The following is a 20,733-nucleotide window of genomic DNA, read 5'->3' on the forward strand; positions in this document are numbered from 1 at the left end:
CTCAAAATCATCAAGACATAAATAGATATCAGAAGAATCTGGTAGAGAATACAGTGTCTTTAGAGCACTACCTATGGAAGAAGACATGCTGCCGCACTTGGAGATGTAACATAACCCAAGGATCTGAAGCTCATCAAGTAAGTGCATTAATTAGTCATGGGCTTGTAAAAATCCTACCTCATGCCAGAGGATGCTACTTTCATTTTTACAATTTCGTTACATTTTGGGGAGGCAAGGGACTGACAGGTATATTCTTCCCCCTATTTCATGTAACGTGAACACCTGCAGACAGATTTGCTAAGAACAGTATGTACCAAAACATACTTACTGTAAGAATTCTTTAGGCTTTATATATACAGAATGGTAAAAGCAGTTCAGCTGGGATATGAATTATGCTTTGTGCAATTAAAAAAAAATGAGGTGCCTTTTCCAGCTGCAGATGGATGTCTCCTACCCTCCAAATCTGTTTGAAATGTTTATATGTGCACAACATACCACAGTTCTTTCTTTTAGGTGCTTTTTACAGACATCTTTTTTTAACACTACCTACAACATCAGCCCTATGAGAGACAGAGGTGGTTCCAGAAATAAATATCAAGCAAAGTTTACTCTATATGAAAGACCCTGGACAGCCACGGAATTTATTGTAGGGCAGAGGGTACAAGAACAACACATGAAAGCGCACTGTCAAATTGGCATTTAGGACCTTAATTATGCATCCTTCGTAATTGCTGGAACTGCACCACACATTCATATAAGGAGAGCACTTACCATCTGTGTTTGCTTCTGTCTGCTCTTGAACGTACTTCTCAATCATCTGATAGATTGAGAACCAGTGCTTTGTGGACTTCTCTACATGCTGCTTCATAATATTGTCCAAACTTACTGACCAGCAACTGGAAACAATAAGGAGAGAGAAGAAAAAAAAATAAAGCAAAAATATCGTGGGTAGTTTGGGCTCCAAGACAAAAAAAACCAACTTAATTTTCTCTTTCTACCAAAGGAAAATTTTACAGGATGGAATAATTTGCCCATATGCTTGATACACACAAGCAGCTCTTGAGGATCACTTCTTTGCCACTATTATTAAAAATGAAGGAAGAAATGAAGGAACAAGGGACTGTCAAACAAAACCAGTCAGAGCCAGCCTCAAAAGTTTCTTTTCACAAAACCTGAGGTAAGACTTGTGGAATTCCTGATCATGGCCTACAGTGGATATAAAAGTTTTACATGGTCTTAACAGGAGACTAGACAATAATTTTTAAAGCCAATTTAATGGGGGTTGTTAAATAGGCAAAACACTGCAGGGTCAGTAAGCCCTAGGATGAAAACAGGAGAACACCGGGAAAATATTAGGATGAAGTACTGTAGTTATCTGTTCTGCTTCAGCTCCTCCTGAGGCATAGACATAGGCTCACCATGGGCGGGACATGCTCATTCTAAGCCAGTGCAGCTGTTAGTTTGGGGGTTTTCCCCCACATTGTTATTAGGACAGACATACACAGAAGCATGTTCCATGATTAAGGCAATCCTGCATTGGAATGTGTCTCCATACGGAGACGGAAGCTTACAGTATCTAAGAAAAAGCAGTAGGGAAGGACAGCTCTTACTTCAACTCCAATCTACGCCACTGAATAATCAGTTGTGTGACCAAATCAAGATGTTTCCGCAAGGACAGAGCTCGACTAGCATTCTCCTCCCAGTCCTGGAAAAAAAAAGTTCCCCTTTATACAAAGCCAGAAATTAAGTCTTTACATGGCAAGGGTCATGCAACAGTCTGGATATATTCCTACACCTTAAATTTATGGCATGAAGCAAGTTCACGTCTCCAAATCCTGGCAAGCGGACAGCTTTCAGTTGTTTTTATGATGGTATCAATATAAATAAGGAAGCATACAAGAGAAAATAAAAGTTTCCATTAGCTCTTTTCTTACCTGTGCCTTTGCAAGGAGAATTTCCAAGCCATTCAGGAACTTTGAGAGAGGACTAGAGAGTGGAAAACTCCGTATTCTGTCCATCACAACTAATAGCTGCAGAACAAAAAACAAGCATTCAACCTATAGTAACCGATCTTCAACAGAAACAGTCACAGTTAAGCTAATTTGTAATAGTATAACCCTCCTCTGCAAGAGGTAAGTTTATACTTAAACGAGGAAGCAGTTCAAAACAAAATAAAACAAAAAATAATCTTAAGGCCAGTGCACTCGGGGAAAGGAGCACAAATGATCTAATGCAAAGAATCAGAATTATCTATGTTGGAAGGGACCTTTAAGATCATCTAGTCCAACCATCAACCTAACTCTGATAAAAAACCATCACTAAACCATGTCACTAAGCACTATGTCAACCCGTCTTTTAAATACCTCCAGGGATGGTGCCTCAACCCCTTCCCTGGGCAGCCCATTCCAAGGCTTAATAACCCTTTCTGTGTAAAAATTTTTTCCTGATGTCCAATCTGAACTTCCCCTGGCGCAACTTGAGGCCATTTCCTCTTGTCCTGTCACCTGTGACTTGGGAGAAGAGACCAACCCCCCTCTCTACACCCTCCTTCCTTTCAGGTAGTTGTGGAGAGCGAGAAGGTCTCCCCTCAGCCTCCTTTTCTCCAGGCTGAACACCCCCAGCTCACTCAGCCTCTCCTCATAAGACTTATTCTCCAGACCCCTCACCAGCTTTGTTGCCCTCCTCTGGACACGCTCCAGCACCTCAATGTCTTTTTTTGTGGTCCAATTGATTCTGAGTTTCTGCATTACTCTAAGAAATATAACCTGAGGGTCCCACAGACCTCGTAAGTGAGACCAAAGATATCCATTCTAAAGCACTATGGAAGAAAGCAATTCGGAAAAAACCAGGAGCCTGAACAGCAAAAGACCTCAAAATTATCTTTGAAGTATGGCAGGTTGAAGATTGCTTAAAGCTGTTAAGATCAGAGTAGGCAGTGAATACCAATTAACATAACTAAAGTAAAACAGCTAACAATACTTAATACCTCTTAAGAAACAGGTATGACTTCAAAACATCTGCCTAAGTAATACAGACAACATCTAGGCAAGTGTATGCGTGCATATGTCTCTGTACATCTATACACATATTTACACACAAACGCGATTCTAAAACGCTCCTGTTTTCTCCAAACATTTGTTGAGGTGTCTTTACCTGCACAAGTACTGGATGCTCCGGCCATTCCTGCAGCAGCCCATTTACTTCTTTAGCAAAATTATCGAGTACAGGTTGGCACTGTCGGACTTGCTGAATATTAGGATGCTGGTAGAAGTCATACGGGCCATCTTGCTGCAGCACAAGATCTGAAGTTAATTCCTCAAAAAAGGTGTTGTGAAGAAGAGTGCTGACTAGAAGTTGGCTTCCCAACAGACTATCATTCATTTCGGCACCTAGGAAGCAAAAAAAGGAAGACATCACAGCTATTAATTCTTTTTTCAGTTGAACAGAAAAAGTCATTTTCTTTTTTTTCCCTCCCGTGTACCCCAAGCCTTAGCATGTTATATATTACAAGGATATAAGACTATGACACACATAAGCAATGAGATATGAGTATGGAAGAAACATACTGAAATATTGCTAGCAATCTTACCAATTAAAGGATAGAATTGTGACACCAGACATGCACCAGTCTGATAGCAGGAAATAAATGTACTGAAATAATGTTTGGCTTGATGAGAAGGCAGACTCTTTTGATACCACAGGGATCGAGCAAAATTTAAGCACAACTGCTGATGAACCATCATTACTGTTTGCATAGAGCTCTTGGACAAAAGGGCTCTATCAACTTCCAGCTGGTCTTCTGATGTATCTTCAGTTTCCATTTTTTCTTCTAGGCTTGGCTCAGCTGTGATATCTTCAAAATCCTGCAAATTACGTGATAATCAAAGGTCAATTATAATTTCTCCCTTTAATGACCCCTTTCCCTACCTCCCTTTTTGCACTTTTTGGCATTGCAACAATACGCTGGTGATTTAAAACTGGCGCTATATAGACACAGTGCCTACGTCACAGCTCAGACGTTCGTCTGAAACAGAACACAGGTGAATAGGACAATTTAGGGCACAACCACAGCAGCCCAGAGGGCAGTACGGTGAGCCCTGAGCTCCTTCCAACTAAACCTCGTTCAGAAAAGCAGCAGCAGTCGTATCTGCTGGTAAACCACCTCAACACTGTTTGGTGGCTTGAAGATCTGAACTATTACAGCCCAACAACACATCGACACGCATAATTGTCTCGTGCATTTCTGTACTGCACGACAATGCTTGGTGAAGCCACACTTGAAAAATCGTTCACTAATGCAGGCCAGTTAAATTTGAAAAAAATCTCACAGCTTTATTTAAGCAAGGAGATTAGATTTCTTCAGAGGTAATTAAACTTCAGCAGACCTTACTTGCTAAATGAACCAAACTCCAGAATTTTACAAGTAAGTAATGATATCATCATTCGGTAACTTGGAATTATTCAGCTGAACCACAGTACAGTTCAAGTCCAGAAATTAATTCCAAAAACCTTCTAAAACCAGAAAAGAAAATAAACTAAACCCACAGTACTTAATACCCTTCTATCAAAATATACTTTTGGCTGAAGGAAAAACTGCTTCATTCCTCATCTCTTTTTACTTATAGCACATCTTTTCAGGAGCTACTTCAGACATAACTTTTGTCAATTACAACTGCTACCTTTTCGTGAAGGGGAAACCTCCTCCTAAATTCTTCTTCTTCCTCCTCTTCCTCACTCCGGCCTTTCCCATGACTTTTACTCCTGTATCTGTATAGACTGCGTTCCATTGCCTCCTGCTCTTGGGCACGGCGTTCCTGTTCATCCCATTCATTTATAATTGCCTAAGGAAACACAGAGCAGCCTGCTTTCACAGAAGTTAACGTTTAAAATCACCTTGTATTTCATCAAAGGGGCAGAATGTATCTTTTTTGGCTCTCTCCTCCTCTACAGTCTAAAACGGTATAAATCAAAGACATCTAACTTGAAGGAAAATTTCTAAATTGCCCTCTCAACAAACCAATGAGGAAAAAGCACAGAAAACAGTATAGAACACAGCGCTTGGCCAAGTTCTAGTCTCCTTTCTTAACCATTTTATAAAGAAATAGTTTGGTTTGGGTTTTTTTTTTTTGGTGTGTTTTTGCATTTTGTTGTGGGGTTGTTTTTTTTAATAAATAAAATCTTTGGTAACCATCACAGGCTATGATTTTATGCCTTGATAAATTCAAACAAGTTAGTCCAATATTTTAGATTTCATTAAAATTATCTTTTATCAATTCAATGGGGGAAAAAAAAAGTTTAAGAACATTATACTGACAATTATCAAGGTAGAATCATAGAATGTCTTGAGTCGGAAGGGACCTCCAAATATTATCTAGTTTCAACCCCCCAGCCATGGGCAGGGACACCTCCCACTAGAGCAGGTTGCTCAAAGCCCCATCCAGCCTGGCCCTCAACACTCCCAGGGATGGGGCATCCACAGCTTCTCTGGGCAACCTGTTCCAGTGCCTCACCACCCTCATTGTAAAAAATATCTTGTTTATGTCCAACCTCTTCAGTTTAAAACTGCTGCGCCTTGTCCTATCACTACAAGGCGCGGTAAAAAGTCTCTTTCCATCCTTCATATAAGCCCCCTTTAAATACTGAAAAGCCACTATAAGGTCTACCTGGAGTCTTCTCTTCTCCAGGCTGAACAACCCCAACTCTCTCAGCCTTTCTTCACAGAAAGGATGTTCTAGCCCTCTGATAATTTTTGTGGCCCTCCTCTAGACCTGCTTTAACAGATCCATGTCTTGTACTGGGGACAAGGTAGTTTGGTGCAAGAATCCTGGCCACTGACATTCAGCTCCTACCTGACACAGATGTCTAAAAAGCTGCAGAGATTTCTTGTCCATCTCTCCTTTGGATAGTACATGGCAACGAAGATGCAACAAAGCATTCATTAAGAGCTGCTCTAGAGTTGGGCAAGGCTGCTCTACCCCCTCAGATTCTCCTTCAGGGTGCTTCAGAGAAAACTTTTTGAGGCCATGAAGGACCTCAACTGAATTCACCGAGCATAGAATTTCTGCACGAGCCAAGTAAGTGGGGAAGGCACGGCCAACAGAAGGAAATGTCAACAAAGAAGTGAGGAGGTTGGCCAGATCAGCTGGACGCACAAAACTTTTGAGCACTGCATAAACTTCAGAAGCCACTAATCGCATGCCGTGTTGCAGCTGTAGGATGGCAGCCTGCAGTGGAATGATGGCATCAGGGAATACAGCATACTCCTCGGCCAGGTGTTTTCTAAACTGATGGTGTGATTGTTGCCAAGATGCTTCTTCATTTAACAGGTTTTGTATTGCCTGGAGTGATTTAGGTCTTTCCCCACGCAGGAACTGCAGAAGGCGGGCTAAGAGATCTTGGACTGAAGAAACCCGTGCTATGCTGTTGATGTACTGGTGAGCCTCCTGGTATAAGCAATCGTAGGGTGGAGCTGGAGGCCTGAAGGCCTTTTTTCTGGAAAGGTTGCTTAACTGCTCCTTCAACCTTTGCATTCTTTCATGCAACAGTCTGTTGAGAAATAACAATGACCAGTTTAGACATATAAACATGCTTATATTTATCTAATGTAAGTTAGATATATAAAAAGATTCATCAAAAATATTCTGCTAGCTTGTGTGAAGCAGCAAGTAAGGAAAAAACAAGAAGCAACACCCATATAACATGCATATGTACTTTTCTCTCCCCCCCTCCACTTCAACAAACTTAAATTACTTTTTTGCTTGTTAACTGATAGCTCTGTAAGCATTAAGGAAAAAGTAGTATTACTGGAAGCAATTGGTAAAACTCAGCTATCCAGAAATTGCTTTCAATGACTATTGTTCTCTTTAAGCAATAGCACAGAGCTATCAGATCCTCTACGTGTCTAATAATTTAAATGAAAACTTCCATTAATAGTGGAAAATCATGAATAATACAGTTTTTATCTCCACGTACAAGGAACACCTGGAAACTGGCACAAAGGAGAAATCTCTGTTCACTTAAAGTCTCCTCCTCAAGTTCCTCAGATAATAAAAAACAAACCCAACAACCAAACAATGGCTACAAATTCTGAATGTCAACAGCATACTCTATGTGGCAAGATATTTAATTCATCCACAGCACCATTGGCAAAGGCTGTTGCTAAAATACACATCTGGAGATTTCTACCTAGTACAAATTGACCCAAGTATTCTGCAAAATACCACTGGCATCTATCACGGCCTTGAAGAGCTGTAGCGATAGATACACATTCCATCTCGTTTCAATTTGTTAATAACATTGTCATATTTTAATGAAACTACCATAACTGAGATGTATGGCTTAATTTTCACTTCTGGGCATATCTTCAATTTCATCACAATATGAAGGCCGCTGCTTTAATTGTTGTAGTTTCAACAGTACAAAGCGTGTACAGATAATTCACCAGTCACTGCAACTAAGCAGAGCAGCTTCTGTATTTTTCTTTACCACCTCAAGATGCAAATTGATACATTTAAATCAGCAACCCGTTTCTACAGAAGAACACAAAAATCGTTAAGTGTAGAGAAAAGCTTTGGAGCCTGGACATCCAAAGATGAAGTTTCCAGTCTGAAAGAGAAGAGTTAAGGTCTGAGATGTTACCTGAGATGGGGATGGATATAGCTGCTGACTGCTTTGTCTTCAATACTTTTTCCCGTATGCAGCTGGGATGACAAATCATTTGTTTTCCATTCGCACTCCAGCTGGTGCAACTAAAATGGAAAGAATAAACCATTCTCTGAGGTTCTGGTGTTGTGATGATGTTATTTTGATTGTGGTGTGGGGAATTTTTTTTTTTTTTTTTTGATGTAAGTAAAGTTTGTGAAGATTGTGGGATGAATATGTACTTAAATATGTGATTCACAGAGGACAGTAAAAATAGTTATAACTATATAGTTTAAAAGTCACGACTATAGATATGCCCAAGAACACCCAAGCCAAACTCCTTTGCATTGATTCTATAAGTTAGAGGTAAAAGCCAAATCCACACTCACCTCTTCTTTTGTATATTTGAGCTTGTATTCTCTTTTAACAGCTGGATCAAACCTGGTCTGCGGAAGCCACACCTGGATCTGCACCAAACCAATATTCACCCAGAGGCTTCCTCGCCAAGCTGTCTCTGGTAACTCCTTAAGCCCTTCCCCAAAGAACTGCTGCAAGCAAGTGAGCAGGAGAAACAGGAATTCTTTAGGAAGTAACTCTTGATCAGTAATGCTTCTAAGTATCTTGAGAAGGTACTCGTATGCAACGGGATCCTTGAGGTAGAGCTTCTCACAGCACTCCAAAAATTTCTCCTGAAGATCCACTGGAACCAGATCTACCAGGGCAGAGAGCTGTCTGCCTAGAATTATTCCTTGTAGCCTAGCATCTGTGTTCCTGGAGGCAAAGGAATGAAAAATGTTTACACACAGTAAGCAAACTTGCGTAATGTGCCTGATTTAAACAACGTGTATGTGGAAGAGTGGTCTTAATACCTAAAATCTGCTATTGAAGAGACAGCCAGGTTGGTCCACAGTGCTGTGCTGACTTCGTGGAGCTGCTGTGCTCTCTCCATCCATTCTCCCAGTGTCACATGGGATGATGACAGAACAGGAAGCCCACTCACATCCCACTGGCTTGTCTTGCTGCTGCTAGTTAGAATTTCAAAGAAGCACTTTGAGAAAACGGCTCGAGTCAAAATACCTGGGCCCTAAATTAAGAGATTAAGAGTTAGATTGTTCAGACGCAACTTGCACTGACTATGCTAGAACTTACAGTATTGCTTTAGGAAGCAGTTAAATTATTTAATAAAAGCATATTCAGCCAAGTTGTTTGATTAGGTCAGAAGAGACAAACCTTCATAGAACAGTTAATACGGGATTTAGAAAAGTTCTTTTCTTCTGTTGCAGGTAGTGGCCTCCACGTCAACCAGTAGTCTGGGTCTGTGCTGAAAGTACTGCTCCAAAAAGATGCTAAAGCAGCATTAACTAGTTGAGATGACAGAGTAGCCATTTCTTCAGAGGATATCTAAGAAGAAAGAAAGACCTAGAGCTGAAAATAATTTACTGGGAGCAATAGAGAATCAAGAACACACACACACAAAAAAATAATGAGAAGAGTATGACACTGTTTTTCAGTATGGATAGTACAAGATATTCTTCAACATCCTTTTCAGCATAAAACTACTTTGAATACATAGATACAACCAGGCTGGCACCTACCATTCATTCAATTTCCTGTTTTCCATTAGGTCACAGATCATAGAATGGTTTGGGTTGGGAGGGACCTTAAAGATCATCTAGTTCCAACCCCCCTAGCGTGGGCAGGGACACCTTTCCCCCAGACCAAGTTACTCAAAGCCCCATCCAACCTTTAACACTTCAGGGATGGGGCATCCACAACTTCCCTGGGCAACCTGTTCCAGTGTCACAGTCCAGATATGATTTGCCTTTAGTGAAGCCATGCTGGCTGTCATCAAGCATCTCATTATTTTCCATGTGCCTTCGTACAGTTTCCAGGATGCTCTGCTCCATGATCTTGCCAGGCACATAGGTGAGACCAACGAGCCTGTACTCCCCCAGGTCTTCCTATTTTCCCTTTTTAAAAATGAGGGTTCTGTTTCCCCTTTTCCAGTCAGTGTAAACTTCACTAGACTGCCCCTACTTCTCAAATGCGATGGATAGTGGCTTAGCAGCTTTGTCTGCCAGCTCCCTCATGACCCACAAATGCATCTCATCAGGTTGCAGAGATTTGTGGACCTTCAGGTTCCTCAGATGGTCTTGAACAGAATCTCCTCCCAGTCGGCGATACCTCACTCTCCCAGTACCTGCCCATCCACAGATGGATGAACGGAACAATGGTACCAAACTAGATCATATAGGACTATGTTATTTAAGACTTTGCTGTATTTTATTTATGTTTTAATGTTGTGTTTTAATTATGTTTTTTGCAGGCTCACATTGAGTAACCTTTCTTATTAAAAGAAGGAACAATTATTGTCAGGCACAGGTAGAAAGATTGCACATTAAAAATCTTACAGAGATATGTCTATTTTGAAGAGTCTGTTGAAAAATCATGCAAGACTAATTAAACTAAAACTTATTCTTACTTTATTAAGATGTAATAAGTGCCACAGTCCAGATAGCTGGTGAGAAGTAGCTGGTGTCAACTTCAGGGAAAAAGCTATAAGCTGAACTAGATCTGAACATATGCTAAATTCTTGACTGCAATTCTCCCTGTAGCAGGCAAAAGAAATACAATATAAGTAATGCTTAAGCAGGGCACGTGAAAAATATCTTTTAGATAGTAAAACAAATTGAGAACAGCAGGTGAAGTCTCAATAACAAAGACTTCCTGAAAGGTTAAAACGACGGCATTTTAAGTGTTGCAGAAGAACAAGCACTGAAATAATACTCAAAACATTTGCATCCTTCAAAATTGGCAAAATATAAATGCATCAAATGAGGAAGAAGTGTAATCTTCTGTTGCTGTAATCTACATGTTCAGCAAAACATTTGGAGACAAACCGTCTTCCAGCTTCATAGTTCCTGTGGAAATCAGAACTTTGCTGAATTCAAGAGTCAATCAGTGACTCCAGGAGTCTCATTGCAGAAAAATTATCAATAAATGAAGAGCTCTCTTTTAAGGAACAGTAAAACAGTCAATAAATACACTTGGCCCCTTAAAATACTAACACTTCTTAAATTAGTAACAGTAATTTAAACTACGAGCATACGTGTGTAGTTTACACAAAAGGAAGCAAGCATGCTTGTGTACTTTCTGCATCAGCAGGTGTAATTCAGTCTTTCTGCAGTAGCCCCCAGCAACATGGCGGTAAGACATCTTCATGTTAATTCCTAATATGAAGGACTCTTCTATTGCATTAAAAGGCAAATGCTACGTATTTCCAAAAGGAAAATACTATGTACCATTTGCTACATAAAAGGTTTTAGTTTTTCTCCACCTCTAATCCATTCCATCATTAATAAAGCAATTTCCGGAGTCTAACGTTTTTACTCCAAGGGGCTTGGACGTCAGCATTCCTGTATTTGCATCAGTAAGTTAAGTTAGAAAAGAAGAAAACCACTTCCTCATCATAACACTAAACTACTCCATTTGCTGATAACTTTTTATAGCTGCCCAAGCGCAATTCTGCATGCAGATGAGTGCATACGTGTTTTTATACATAACTATACACAAATGTGTGCGCCACATATATATGCATATGAACACAGCCATATATATTAATATATATGTTTACACACACAGATTTACGCACAAATGTAAAGTACTGAAGTCACAGCTTTTATCTAGGGATTCTGAATCTCATAAAAGGAATATAGGATTTCTTTCTCCAGCCTTCTTCTTACCTTCTTGCACAAGCCTTGGCCATGTAATCTGCCGTCACTTTGTACTGCCAAAGCACGCCTATGTATTCCATTGCGGGCCACAGCTGAACCCGACTGCAGAGCTGGTTTAACAAGGCAGGGTCTAACTGGCTGGAGATGGTATCTTCAGCAAACCTTTCTTCCGAATGACTATATATAACTCCTTCTGCTCTCAGTTGTGAATGCACAGCTTTCACAAAAATCTTTAGTTGACCTGTTTGACAGAGCGCAAGAGGCACATAAATGCATGTACTGTATTTCTTGCCAGGGAACATTCCACATCCTTTCCATTTGTATACAGAAAAAACATGGTGATGGCAGAAATCATCCTGTTAGGCTCTTCAAAAGTGTTACCCACCCAGACTAACATCTTCTAAATGATTAGCTCTGATTATCAGGCCATCAGCTTGCAGCAACGCTTTCTTCATCTTCCATCCGGTGGCAGCAATTTTCAGACAGCACATTTTTTCCTGCCATCTACTTTCTCCAAAGACCAATCTTAGTTCCAAGCTGTTAAGTGGTTTGCTGAGAACTTTCAATTGAACAAAACATTCCATGCCCAGCTTATCCTGGAAACACAAAAAGGACATTTGAACAAGTAGCAATTTGCTTCAGCAGTGCTAATAACACAGCAAACAATATCTGCGACTGCAGTCAGAACTAAGGTTTCAAATTCATGTGCATACGACTGAAGTACAGGTATATATAAACCAACCAGCAACAACAACTTAACAATAATTCTTTTGTGGCCTTAGGCAATACAGCAAGAAGACAGAAACTGAAGTAGTTTGCCATAATTCCTCCTTGTCAAGTTTTTTTTTTTTTTCCCCATCATGAAAAAATGACACAGACTATGCAGGCAAACAATACCTCAACACAGTGACTTATCTAAACTAAGAGAAATAAGTACATAAATTAATAAAAAACTCCAGAAGCTACTGTCACTTAAAAGCAATTGGCATTTCACACCTGCAGTTTAAATATATTTGGATGCCAAGAAAAACCTCCCAAAATTCTCAGTAAGCACTGAATGTTCTGTTAAGTCCCACAAAGTAACTACAGGCACTTTTAAATAGCTGGGCATCTTTGAGAGATAAGGCCATAAAAACCTAGGTCTAATTACTAATCACCAACTCAAGAAACCTACGTGTCTACTCTTGGCCTGCTTTTAAAAAGGGACTTATGTTCTTTAGAAAATTTTACTGTAAGATTTTTTTTACTGAATGGCACCAATTGGTGAAATAAGTTAAGAAAAGTAAGTAGTAAGTCAGAAGGCAGCCCCATCCTATGCTGTATAAAAGGAAGTACATGTTCTATTCTATAAACACCTATGTTCACTAAATAAGCAAGTGGGACATCAATATCCAAAAGTCTCCAGAACAGAGCAAGCAGTAGTATCTTTATGTTTGCCCACCACTCAATATTAAATAACTGTTATCTACACAAAGTGTAATGAACAATTATGATATCTGGATAACTGATATATTTCACAAAAAAAAGATGTACATTAGTATATACCAAAATTGCCTTTTTAATCAATCTAACAATTCAAAAAGGAATGTTTTTTTATTGGCCTAGGAAGCAAGAGCTACAAATCTTTATGATTATTTTAAAGCAAATATGAACATTGCTGGAAATACAACTCTCTTGCAAACAGAGTACCAATACCTTAAAAGGAAGAGGTCTTCCTAGAGACTTCTGTAGTATCTTCATATTGGCAGAAATACCAGCAGGATTGGCCAAACAGCTCTGAATCTGCTGTGAAACAGATTGAATTTCCTTGGAAACCCTTGGAGATTTAAAAAAAAAGAAAAGAAAAAAAGAGCACACACAGTTAAGTCAGAAGTTGAGAAAAAAGGCAAAAAGGACACATGAGAAAAGGACGCTTCCCTTAAACTTTCCACTGAAGGGACAACTTAACTTCAAAATACAGAAAATGGGTAAAAAAAAAAAAAATCTCAATAATGGTTTGTGAAAAAGAAGCCCAATGCTAAGAAATCTGAATTTTTAAAATGAAACAGCTATGTAATGCATTGCATTTGCATCACTAATAGAACACAACTTGGACACTAACAGCAAACAATGTTAACTAGCTATATAATACTAACAAAAGGGTAATTTATACAACCATTTAACAGAATCACAAATCAACGCCACTCACTTGTGCTGATCTGATCCGATAAGCATCTGAGGAATTCTGTCAATTAGATGCTTCATAACCCAGTGCCAGTGGAGAGACAGAAGTGACAACCCTGGCGAATCCACTGTCACAGTGTCAGAGACCACCCAGAACCGGTCACGCCACAGCAAGCAGTATAAAATCTAACAAGAAGCCAAAAAGGTGACAGTTTTCCCATTGCTGAGCCCTGCACGTTACAGAACACTTTGTACTTCAAGCAAGAGAAAATGCAAAAACATTGTCACTTCCATTAATTTCAGAATCATGCAACACTTTATACTTAGTGGCACGCAACTAGCACTCAACTATTTGTTTTCTAAAAATTCCGCAGGGCTCTGCTGTGGAACTACACAAGTCAAAAACAAGTAATCCCTGCACCAAGTCTACAAAGTCATTGCCCCATTTCAGCAAAATGATCTTCTTGGACTGAAAAGGGAGAGGGAGAAGTGAACCACCCCTGTGACACGCATGTCAGAAGTTCAGGTATCATTATCTGAGACAGATGTGGATACTCCCTTTATCATTAGTGGAGAGAAACAGGCACTTCTATGGCACAATGGCCATCTAGGTCCCAGGTGTGCACATTTAGGTAAAGTAATTCCCACCCTGAGTATCTGCAGGCTGAGGCATTCTACACTAAGAAATGAGAAGACAGAAAACAAATACAGCCACTGAAATAAACATGGTGTTTGCCTGGTGTCAGACCTATTCTGAATACCAATAAAACTACTGCAGTTCATTTCACAGATCCTGAAACTAAAAACAGTGTTCTGCACACTGTCTAGTTTCACATAACTTCCATGAATTAAATATACTATGAAAAATCCACTCACATCATGCATGTCATCGTCACTTAAGGCCACCTGAGTAGACTTCACCCAGTGAAAAGCAAATGCATCCCAAAGTTCAAAGAAAGGAACAAGGTTGACCACGACTGCATGAGGAAGGCAGTTGTAACTTCCTGGATCTGAGTTTGGGGAAGAGGAAAAGAAAGGGAGAGATTGTACATTCCAGCCACATAATATAACAAGTATGGATAGATTTCCGATCACTGCATCCTCTCCATGATTTGTGAAAAAAAGCCTGAAAAGATCTAAGAATCAAAGTAACAAAAAATATTCCTTCACTATTTGCACAATTCTCTAAGCGTTTAACATAAAAAATAATCCAGAAAGAAAGAAACATTGATCAATTGCAATATCCTAACTTCATCACTACATTTTTCCCCTTTGTTTTACGGATAAACATCCTTATTACATAAAACAATAGAAAGATGATTAGAACAAAAGCACAACTGAAGAATTTGGCTATTCTTACTAAATAAAGACAAAACACAATTCCAATTTCTCTCCACCGTCTTTCTAAAGTTTAGTAATTAAGAAAGAAGTGACATGCACTCACTACCTAGTAAAGGATGGACAAAAATGCTGTAGCATAAGGTATATCTAATTTAAGAATAATATATTATATCACTTCAGTCCTCATCTGACCACTTTATATTCACACAATCTTCTTTTGCACATTCAGGACACACCACGTTTGAAGTACACATTTTGTAACACTACAAATTAACCGTATTTCAAATTGATCATAGAACTGAAAGGAACAGTGCAAATCAACCCACCTTTGCGGAAATCTAGAGACATTCTCAAGACACTGTTTCTTGGCTTCTTGTTGGTAATCAAATTCTTCTCAGTGTAGTTTCTTTTTTCTCGGTCAAGAAATAATACTGCCCTGAAGTAAAAATGAAGTTGTTAGAAATCCAGTACCATGTTTAAGCCTCTGCCTTATGAGAAAGGTGAACTACAAAGTGACATTTGGTACTTCACTGTATTATGAAAGGAGAAGCAAGTGCAGCATAACTAATTGCTTGAATATGGCTTCTGCAGAATAAGCTTCACAAAGAGCTGATTCCTGACTTCAGCAATCACCAGGAAGGGAAAAGCATTGAGCTGCTCAGCAGATGCAACACCACCACCTGTGGGATCGGTGAGCAGCTGCTTCCTTATACTGTAACTGCAAATCCATGTACATTTTGCTGTTATTAGGAAAAGCTGTCCAAATCCCAAAGCAAGGCAACTGTAAGTTTTATGTCAGATTTCACACTGCTGCTTCTGCCTCTTTTATGCTTTAGCCCACAGTTCTGCTTTGTCCCTGAAGTACTCCAGCCTATACGGAACGCTGGGAGCCCTGCTCCCTACATTAAGTGATTTGTTTTAGCCTGCATCTCCAGAAAAGCAAAGAATTTAAATACCTGTACAAAGCCTCTGCGTAATATTTTAGATCACATCTATCAAACTTGACATCAAGACATACGTGGCAGATACCACAAGTGTTTATGCAGCCCTGATTACAGTCATTGGGCAATCTTCACAAGCTTTTTTTGTAACCCACCGATTTGCTACAGACTTCAAAAGGATCAGAAGCTGATCTGTGTGTTCCATTTCTGTATCAAAGTTCATCGAATTTCTAATGATGTCCAAAAACTGCATATTCCATCTGGGGTCCAGAGGCATCACGTGTTCATCTGGGAAGGCACACAAGACAAGACAGTGGTGGAATCATTCAGTGAAAGACTTTCCTTGATCGCCCTGCCTATGCGAGAACACGAGGAAAAGAACGAAGGAAACCTAAGAGGAAGGCAGAGTCTTAAAGCTCTCCCATTTGAGTTATCCAAACAGAAAAGCATCTAGTTGACTGCAGGTTCTGTAAAACAGAGCAGCGAAAGTAAATTAACCAGTGGTCAGAGTACCCAAAAAGACAGCCTGGAAACGCCAAGTCCAACTCCCTTTTCCCCTCACAGCCCAGGGGAGATGCGTAGGACCACCCATGAAGGGTGCAGCACCACTGTATGTAGCTTTCATGCAGCCAACAAGCTTGGAAAGGAAACCGCAGGCCTGAGCTCCCTGTAAAACACCAAGGGAAAATTATAGGCCTCTACACAGGCTTCAGACGGGCCGACACAATAAATGCTGGGAAGAAACCAGACTGACATCCAGTCAGAAAGGCAGTAGATATATGTATCACTCTTAAGAACACCCCCTAACTCTGAGCTGTAGGAATACACCTGAGTCACAGATACACAGTCAGGATTCATAATCATAGCACTCATACCTAATTTGCATAGGATGAATCATTTAATTGCCATATTTGCAGTTCCAGACAGCAAGAATAGCTTTGTTATTTCTTTCACAACAAAAGCAACATACAGTTTGAATTTAGCCTTAGTTTTGTTACACACATTTCCTAAGAACGGTTGCAGTGTCTTCAGAGAACAAATAGAGGAAGCACCAATATCTTAAAGCAATTTTTTTTCAGAAATACCTGTCATAGTTGGCTGTAGCAACTTGATCATGTTACTGATTCCAGATGAGAGGGGACTGGCATAGAAACTACCAAGGGCTACAGCACCTGCTTCCAGCTGAATCCGCACTGGATCTGTAGGTGAAGGGAAGAAAGCATAGGTGTAAAAGACAATTAGTACAAATAAATCAAAGTAACTTCAACTGAGCCAGCACAAGCAGCCTGCATGCACTCTGGACACGCTAGTTGCTCCTACTTTGTATTAACTCCAAGAGGTCTTAAAAGCAATGAGGATATCATGGCCAAAGAGACAAATCCAGTAAAGGGTTCTAGTTAAATCGGTGATACTTCATGTATGCTATCAAAAATATGGTTTGTGAAAATCCCTGGGTTAATACCTTTAAACATTCCTCTCGGTACATCTTTTTTTGACTTTTTCCCAATTAAAAAAAAAATAATAAAAATCACATAAGAGCATACCTGTCATTAAAGTAACTTTCTAGATATTTGCTAGTTTATAGACACACCTGCCTGGAAAGACAGTAAGATCAAGGGGGAGCAATCCCATTCATGTAGGGACAATACAGTCTGAAATTTCACACCATACAAGGAAGCTAAGTGTGTGAATTCCTTGGACTAATGCCTAAATTCTCCACAAGTTTAATGTGATTAATGTAATTAAGCACTGAATACTTCATCTCAGCTGCTATTCTGAATGTTCAGGCAACATGGCTTCAGGAAATCTCAGTTCTGCGGTTTCCTTCTAACCATTTGTATTTGAACATCAAATAAATACAAGGTATTTTACTGCTTTTACTATCACTAGGTTTTTTTTCGATAGAGAAGAGGAAGGCATATTTGCTCACATAGACCAAGAGGTATCCAAAAGTAACTGTAATTCAGAAGCAGTACAATTACACCCATGCTTGAATAATAAAAGGCAATGTTTAGCCTAAGGTCTCCTGTTGTCCCTAATATGCCTAGCCTGTTTCTGTCTCTCCCTGGAGCCTCAACGCCCTTGATTTAGTGTGGATAGTTGAGAACTTTCATATTGGATCATCTGGATATTTTCACAGAAGACTTACAATTTGTGAAAATATAATAAGCCAGCCCTTATGCAAAAGAAAAAGTTAAATAATTACATACCAAGCACCTGTGGCAGATTTTTGGCTAAGGAGTCAAGCCATTTAACTCTCAACGTCCAATCCTGATTGGTTGCCTTTTCTATGAACAATTTCACCGAAGCTTGGAGAACTTCCATTTTATCCATCCAGTTTGCATCTATCTCAACAGCACCAAATTTGAGACCCTCAGGATTAGTGGACTGCATAATTTTCTGAAGATCTTGCAGAGTCAGTGGTAGTGTCCTGAAACACAAAGAGGTGAAGAATTTTTGGGGATCTTATTACTCTGTAAACCCAGTTTTTCCGTTCACATTTTCCACTAAATGCCTAATCCTAATTCAACTCAAAACAGGTCAAATGTACTTATTGAAGACTGAAGAGAGAAGAGAGTGAAGTATTTTGGACTGAAGAATAAACCAGTAAATAATTAAACCTGTATTTGTAATGGTTGTAAAGGTAACAGGAGCCTCAGTTACCGTGTGTGACTGCCACAGTCTCTACCCACATAATTTGCTCAAGACAGTTTTGCAGGGAACAATGACATGCCACCTGTATTTCACACATATCTTGTTTCTTAACTCATATATTAGACAAAAAAGTGTTTCTTGCCTACCTGCAGTTTTTAAGGTTTAGTCTATTCAGACAATGCATTAGGACCTGTGCATCACTCCGGACTGTCGAAAGAAGTGAGTCTTCAGCTGCAAACAGACCTGTAGGTAGGGAGTCTGGCCACAGTCCCATTGCTAGCAAGGAGTCACCCCAAGTTTCAGGGGAAGCCAGAGATGAAGCGTGCTTCGTAACCAGTTCTAACACAAGCTACAACAGACAACCAAAAAGCAGTTCAGAATCATATTCAAACATGTATTCAAGCACAATAGCTGAGGGAATTCTTTAATTATGTGTATTTATTACGAAATCATTATAAATCAAACGTTCTACATACACTATATAACCTACACTATAAAAGTACCAACGCATTTCCAAGTGAAATAACATGCTGTACAGTTTGAAATACGAGATGCAGATGACAGCGTGCACAGTGTTTGAGGCTACAGATCAATCAGTATTAATATCCCAAGGTCTTCAGCTGAAGCTGTTAAAAACAAGCAAGCCTCAGAGTCCAACTGGGATATTCTCTGGCTCCCTTAGACTGCAAAAGAGTAAGCCACTATCTACTAAATGTCCAAACAACCATATTTATCCCTCAGGGAATATCTCAAAAAGCACACTCCAGATTGATGGTCTTTATGCAGCTCTCACTCATCTGACCTCTGTCTCCAGTAGCATGCCACCACGCTGAGAAAATATGTCATGAAAGGACAGGTGACACCTGAAATCCACCATACTTTGTTATTCAATACCCAAAACCCCAACTTCTAGAGCTTCAAATGATCTGCTAGATTAAGTTACAAGCAGAACTGTACTGCTTACACTGGAGACAAATAAGCCCCAGAATCAAAAAGAGATAGAAAATGTCCCAATGCCACTTAATCCCTCCTCTTCATCACCTGACACATGGCTGAGAGGTTTAAAATTGTTTGGTTCATCTCTCCAAGAGCACCATCTTCATCAACACCTTGCTCAGGCACTTAGGATACAAGAGGATCTCAAACACTAGCTTCATGAAGTGATATTTTCCATGTGTCTCGATAAGGTAATAAAAACAACCTTCAAATACAGGACTTTTACCTTTTGGTTAATCTGCAGTTGTTGCGAGCGCCCGTAAACTTCCCAACAGGCTCTGTAGAAAGACTTTGCTAATCCAAAGCCTCTTTGTATCTGCTGCACAATTAACACAGCAGCCTGAAGCAAAGGTGACAAAGACGACACAGAACCTGAAAGATACACAGCATTTAGGGTGATGTGAATGTTTAGAAACTGTCCGCCCTTTAATCCTCTGAGGACAAACACCACTTTAGACCCTGAGGAATGAATCCTACTGAGTCCTGAAAATTCAATGGGTTCCTCCCAAGATTAGTAAGAAAATCTGACAAGACGATAAGTAACAGTTCACCAGCTCAAAATAAGACGTCAAACAGCTGAGATGAATGAAACTCAGTGTCATCTTGCTCCAAAGAATAATTTGAATAGGTCTTGTGCAAACCCGTGTGCAAAACAATGCAAACCAACCTGATTATACTTTTATGCCTTTACTTATACCGGAACATAACACAATAAATAACCAAGCTTTAATATTAAAGAGTTAATCCAAATCTATGTAATGAGCCCAAGGTGTTAACAAATACTAAACAGACTTTACCTGCTATTGCCGCCTTGGTCTCTGAATGCACAGCCATGAGTGCGTCACAGACGCTATCTCCCACTAAACCCAAACCATGCAGGAGTAACTTCAAATCCAGATTGTCCAACATGTTTCCATCGTTCTCCCCAGGAATGTAAATTTCAATCCCACGATTCCGCATGGCTCTGGATATTTCCCCATGAACAGGATCCATGGAAAGGAAAAGCCTGTTGGGTATTAGAATAGAATAGTTCAGTTGTAAGGCACCTACAAAGACCATCTAGTCCAACTGCCTTACATTCTAAAGATGTAACTTAGGGCTTTAAACTAGCACTCTGGAATCACCAAATCTGCTCTTCCATAAACCAAATCCATCCTCATAAAAACAGGGACACTGATATCCAGAAAGACAGAGACATTTACTGAATTTAAATGACAAATCTGTATGAATAATTATACTTTGAAATTAGCCACAGATATACT

General features: G+C 39.7%; 1 protein-coding gene across 1 annotated transcript in view; it reads right to left on the minus strand.

Annotated features, from left to right (window-relative positions):
- MDN1 (midasin AAA ATPase 1) overlaps window positions 1-20,733 on the minus strand; it is a 97,664-nt gene that overhangs the window by 28,367 nt on the left and 48,564 nt on the right. The window contains exons 46-69 of the mRNA XM_074150300.1: window positions 20,269-20,477; window positions 19,698-19,843; window positions 18,622-18,824; window positions 18,031-18,251; window positions 16,906-17,019; window positions 15,976-16,108; window positions 15,206-15,315; window positions 14,415-14,548; window positions 13,564-13,724; window positions 13,071-13,191; window positions 11,761-11,971; window positions 11,385-11,616; window positions 10,124-10,250; window positions 8,872-9,042; window positions 8,511-8,725; window positions 8,031-8,412; window positions 7,639-7,748; window positions 5,850-6,546; window positions 4,680-4,841; window positions 3,590-3,863; window positions 3,154-3,389; window positions 1,935-2,030; window positions 1,611-1,705; window positions 772-896 (exon numbers count right to left, since the gene is read on the minus strand). Of these exons, the coding sequence (XP_074006401.1) occupies window positions 772-896; window positions 1,611-1,705; window positions 1,935-2,030; window positions 3,154-3,389; window positions 3,590-3,863; window positions 4,680-4,841; window positions 5,850-6,546; window positions 7,639-7,748; window positions 8,031-8,412; window positions 8,511-8,725; window positions 8,872-9,042; window positions 10,124-10,250; window positions 11,385-11,616; window positions 11,761-11,971; window positions 13,071-13,191; window positions 13,564-13,724; window positions 14,415-14,548; window positions 15,206-15,315; window positions 15,976-16,108; window positions 16,906-17,019; window positions 18,031-18,251; window positions 18,622-18,824; window positions 19,698-19,843; window positions 20,269-20,477 (4,685 nt within the window). The remainder of the gene's footprint in view (window positions 1-771; window positions 897-1,610; window positions 1,706-1,934; window positions 2,031-3,153; window positions 3,390-3,589; window positions 3,864-4,679; window positions 4,842-5,849; window positions 6,547-7,638; window positions 7,749-8,030; window positions 8,413-8,510; window positions 8,726-8,871; window positions 9,043-10,123; window positions 10,251-11,384; window positions 11,617-11,760; window positions 11,972-13,070; window positions 13,192-13,563; window positions 13,725-14,414; window positions 14,549-15,205; window positions 15,316-15,975; window positions 16,109-16,905; window positions 17,020-18,030; window positions 18,252-18,621; window positions 18,825-19,697; window positions 19,844-20,268; window positions 20,478-20,733) is intronic.

Source organism: Numenius arquata, chromosome 7 (genome assembly GCF_964106895.1).
Source record: "Numenius arquata chromosome 7, bNumArq3.hap1.1, whole genome shotgun sequence".
Classification (NCBI taxonomy): Eukaryota; Metazoa; Chordata; class Aves; order Charadriiformes; family Scolopacidae; genus Numenius; species Numenius arquata.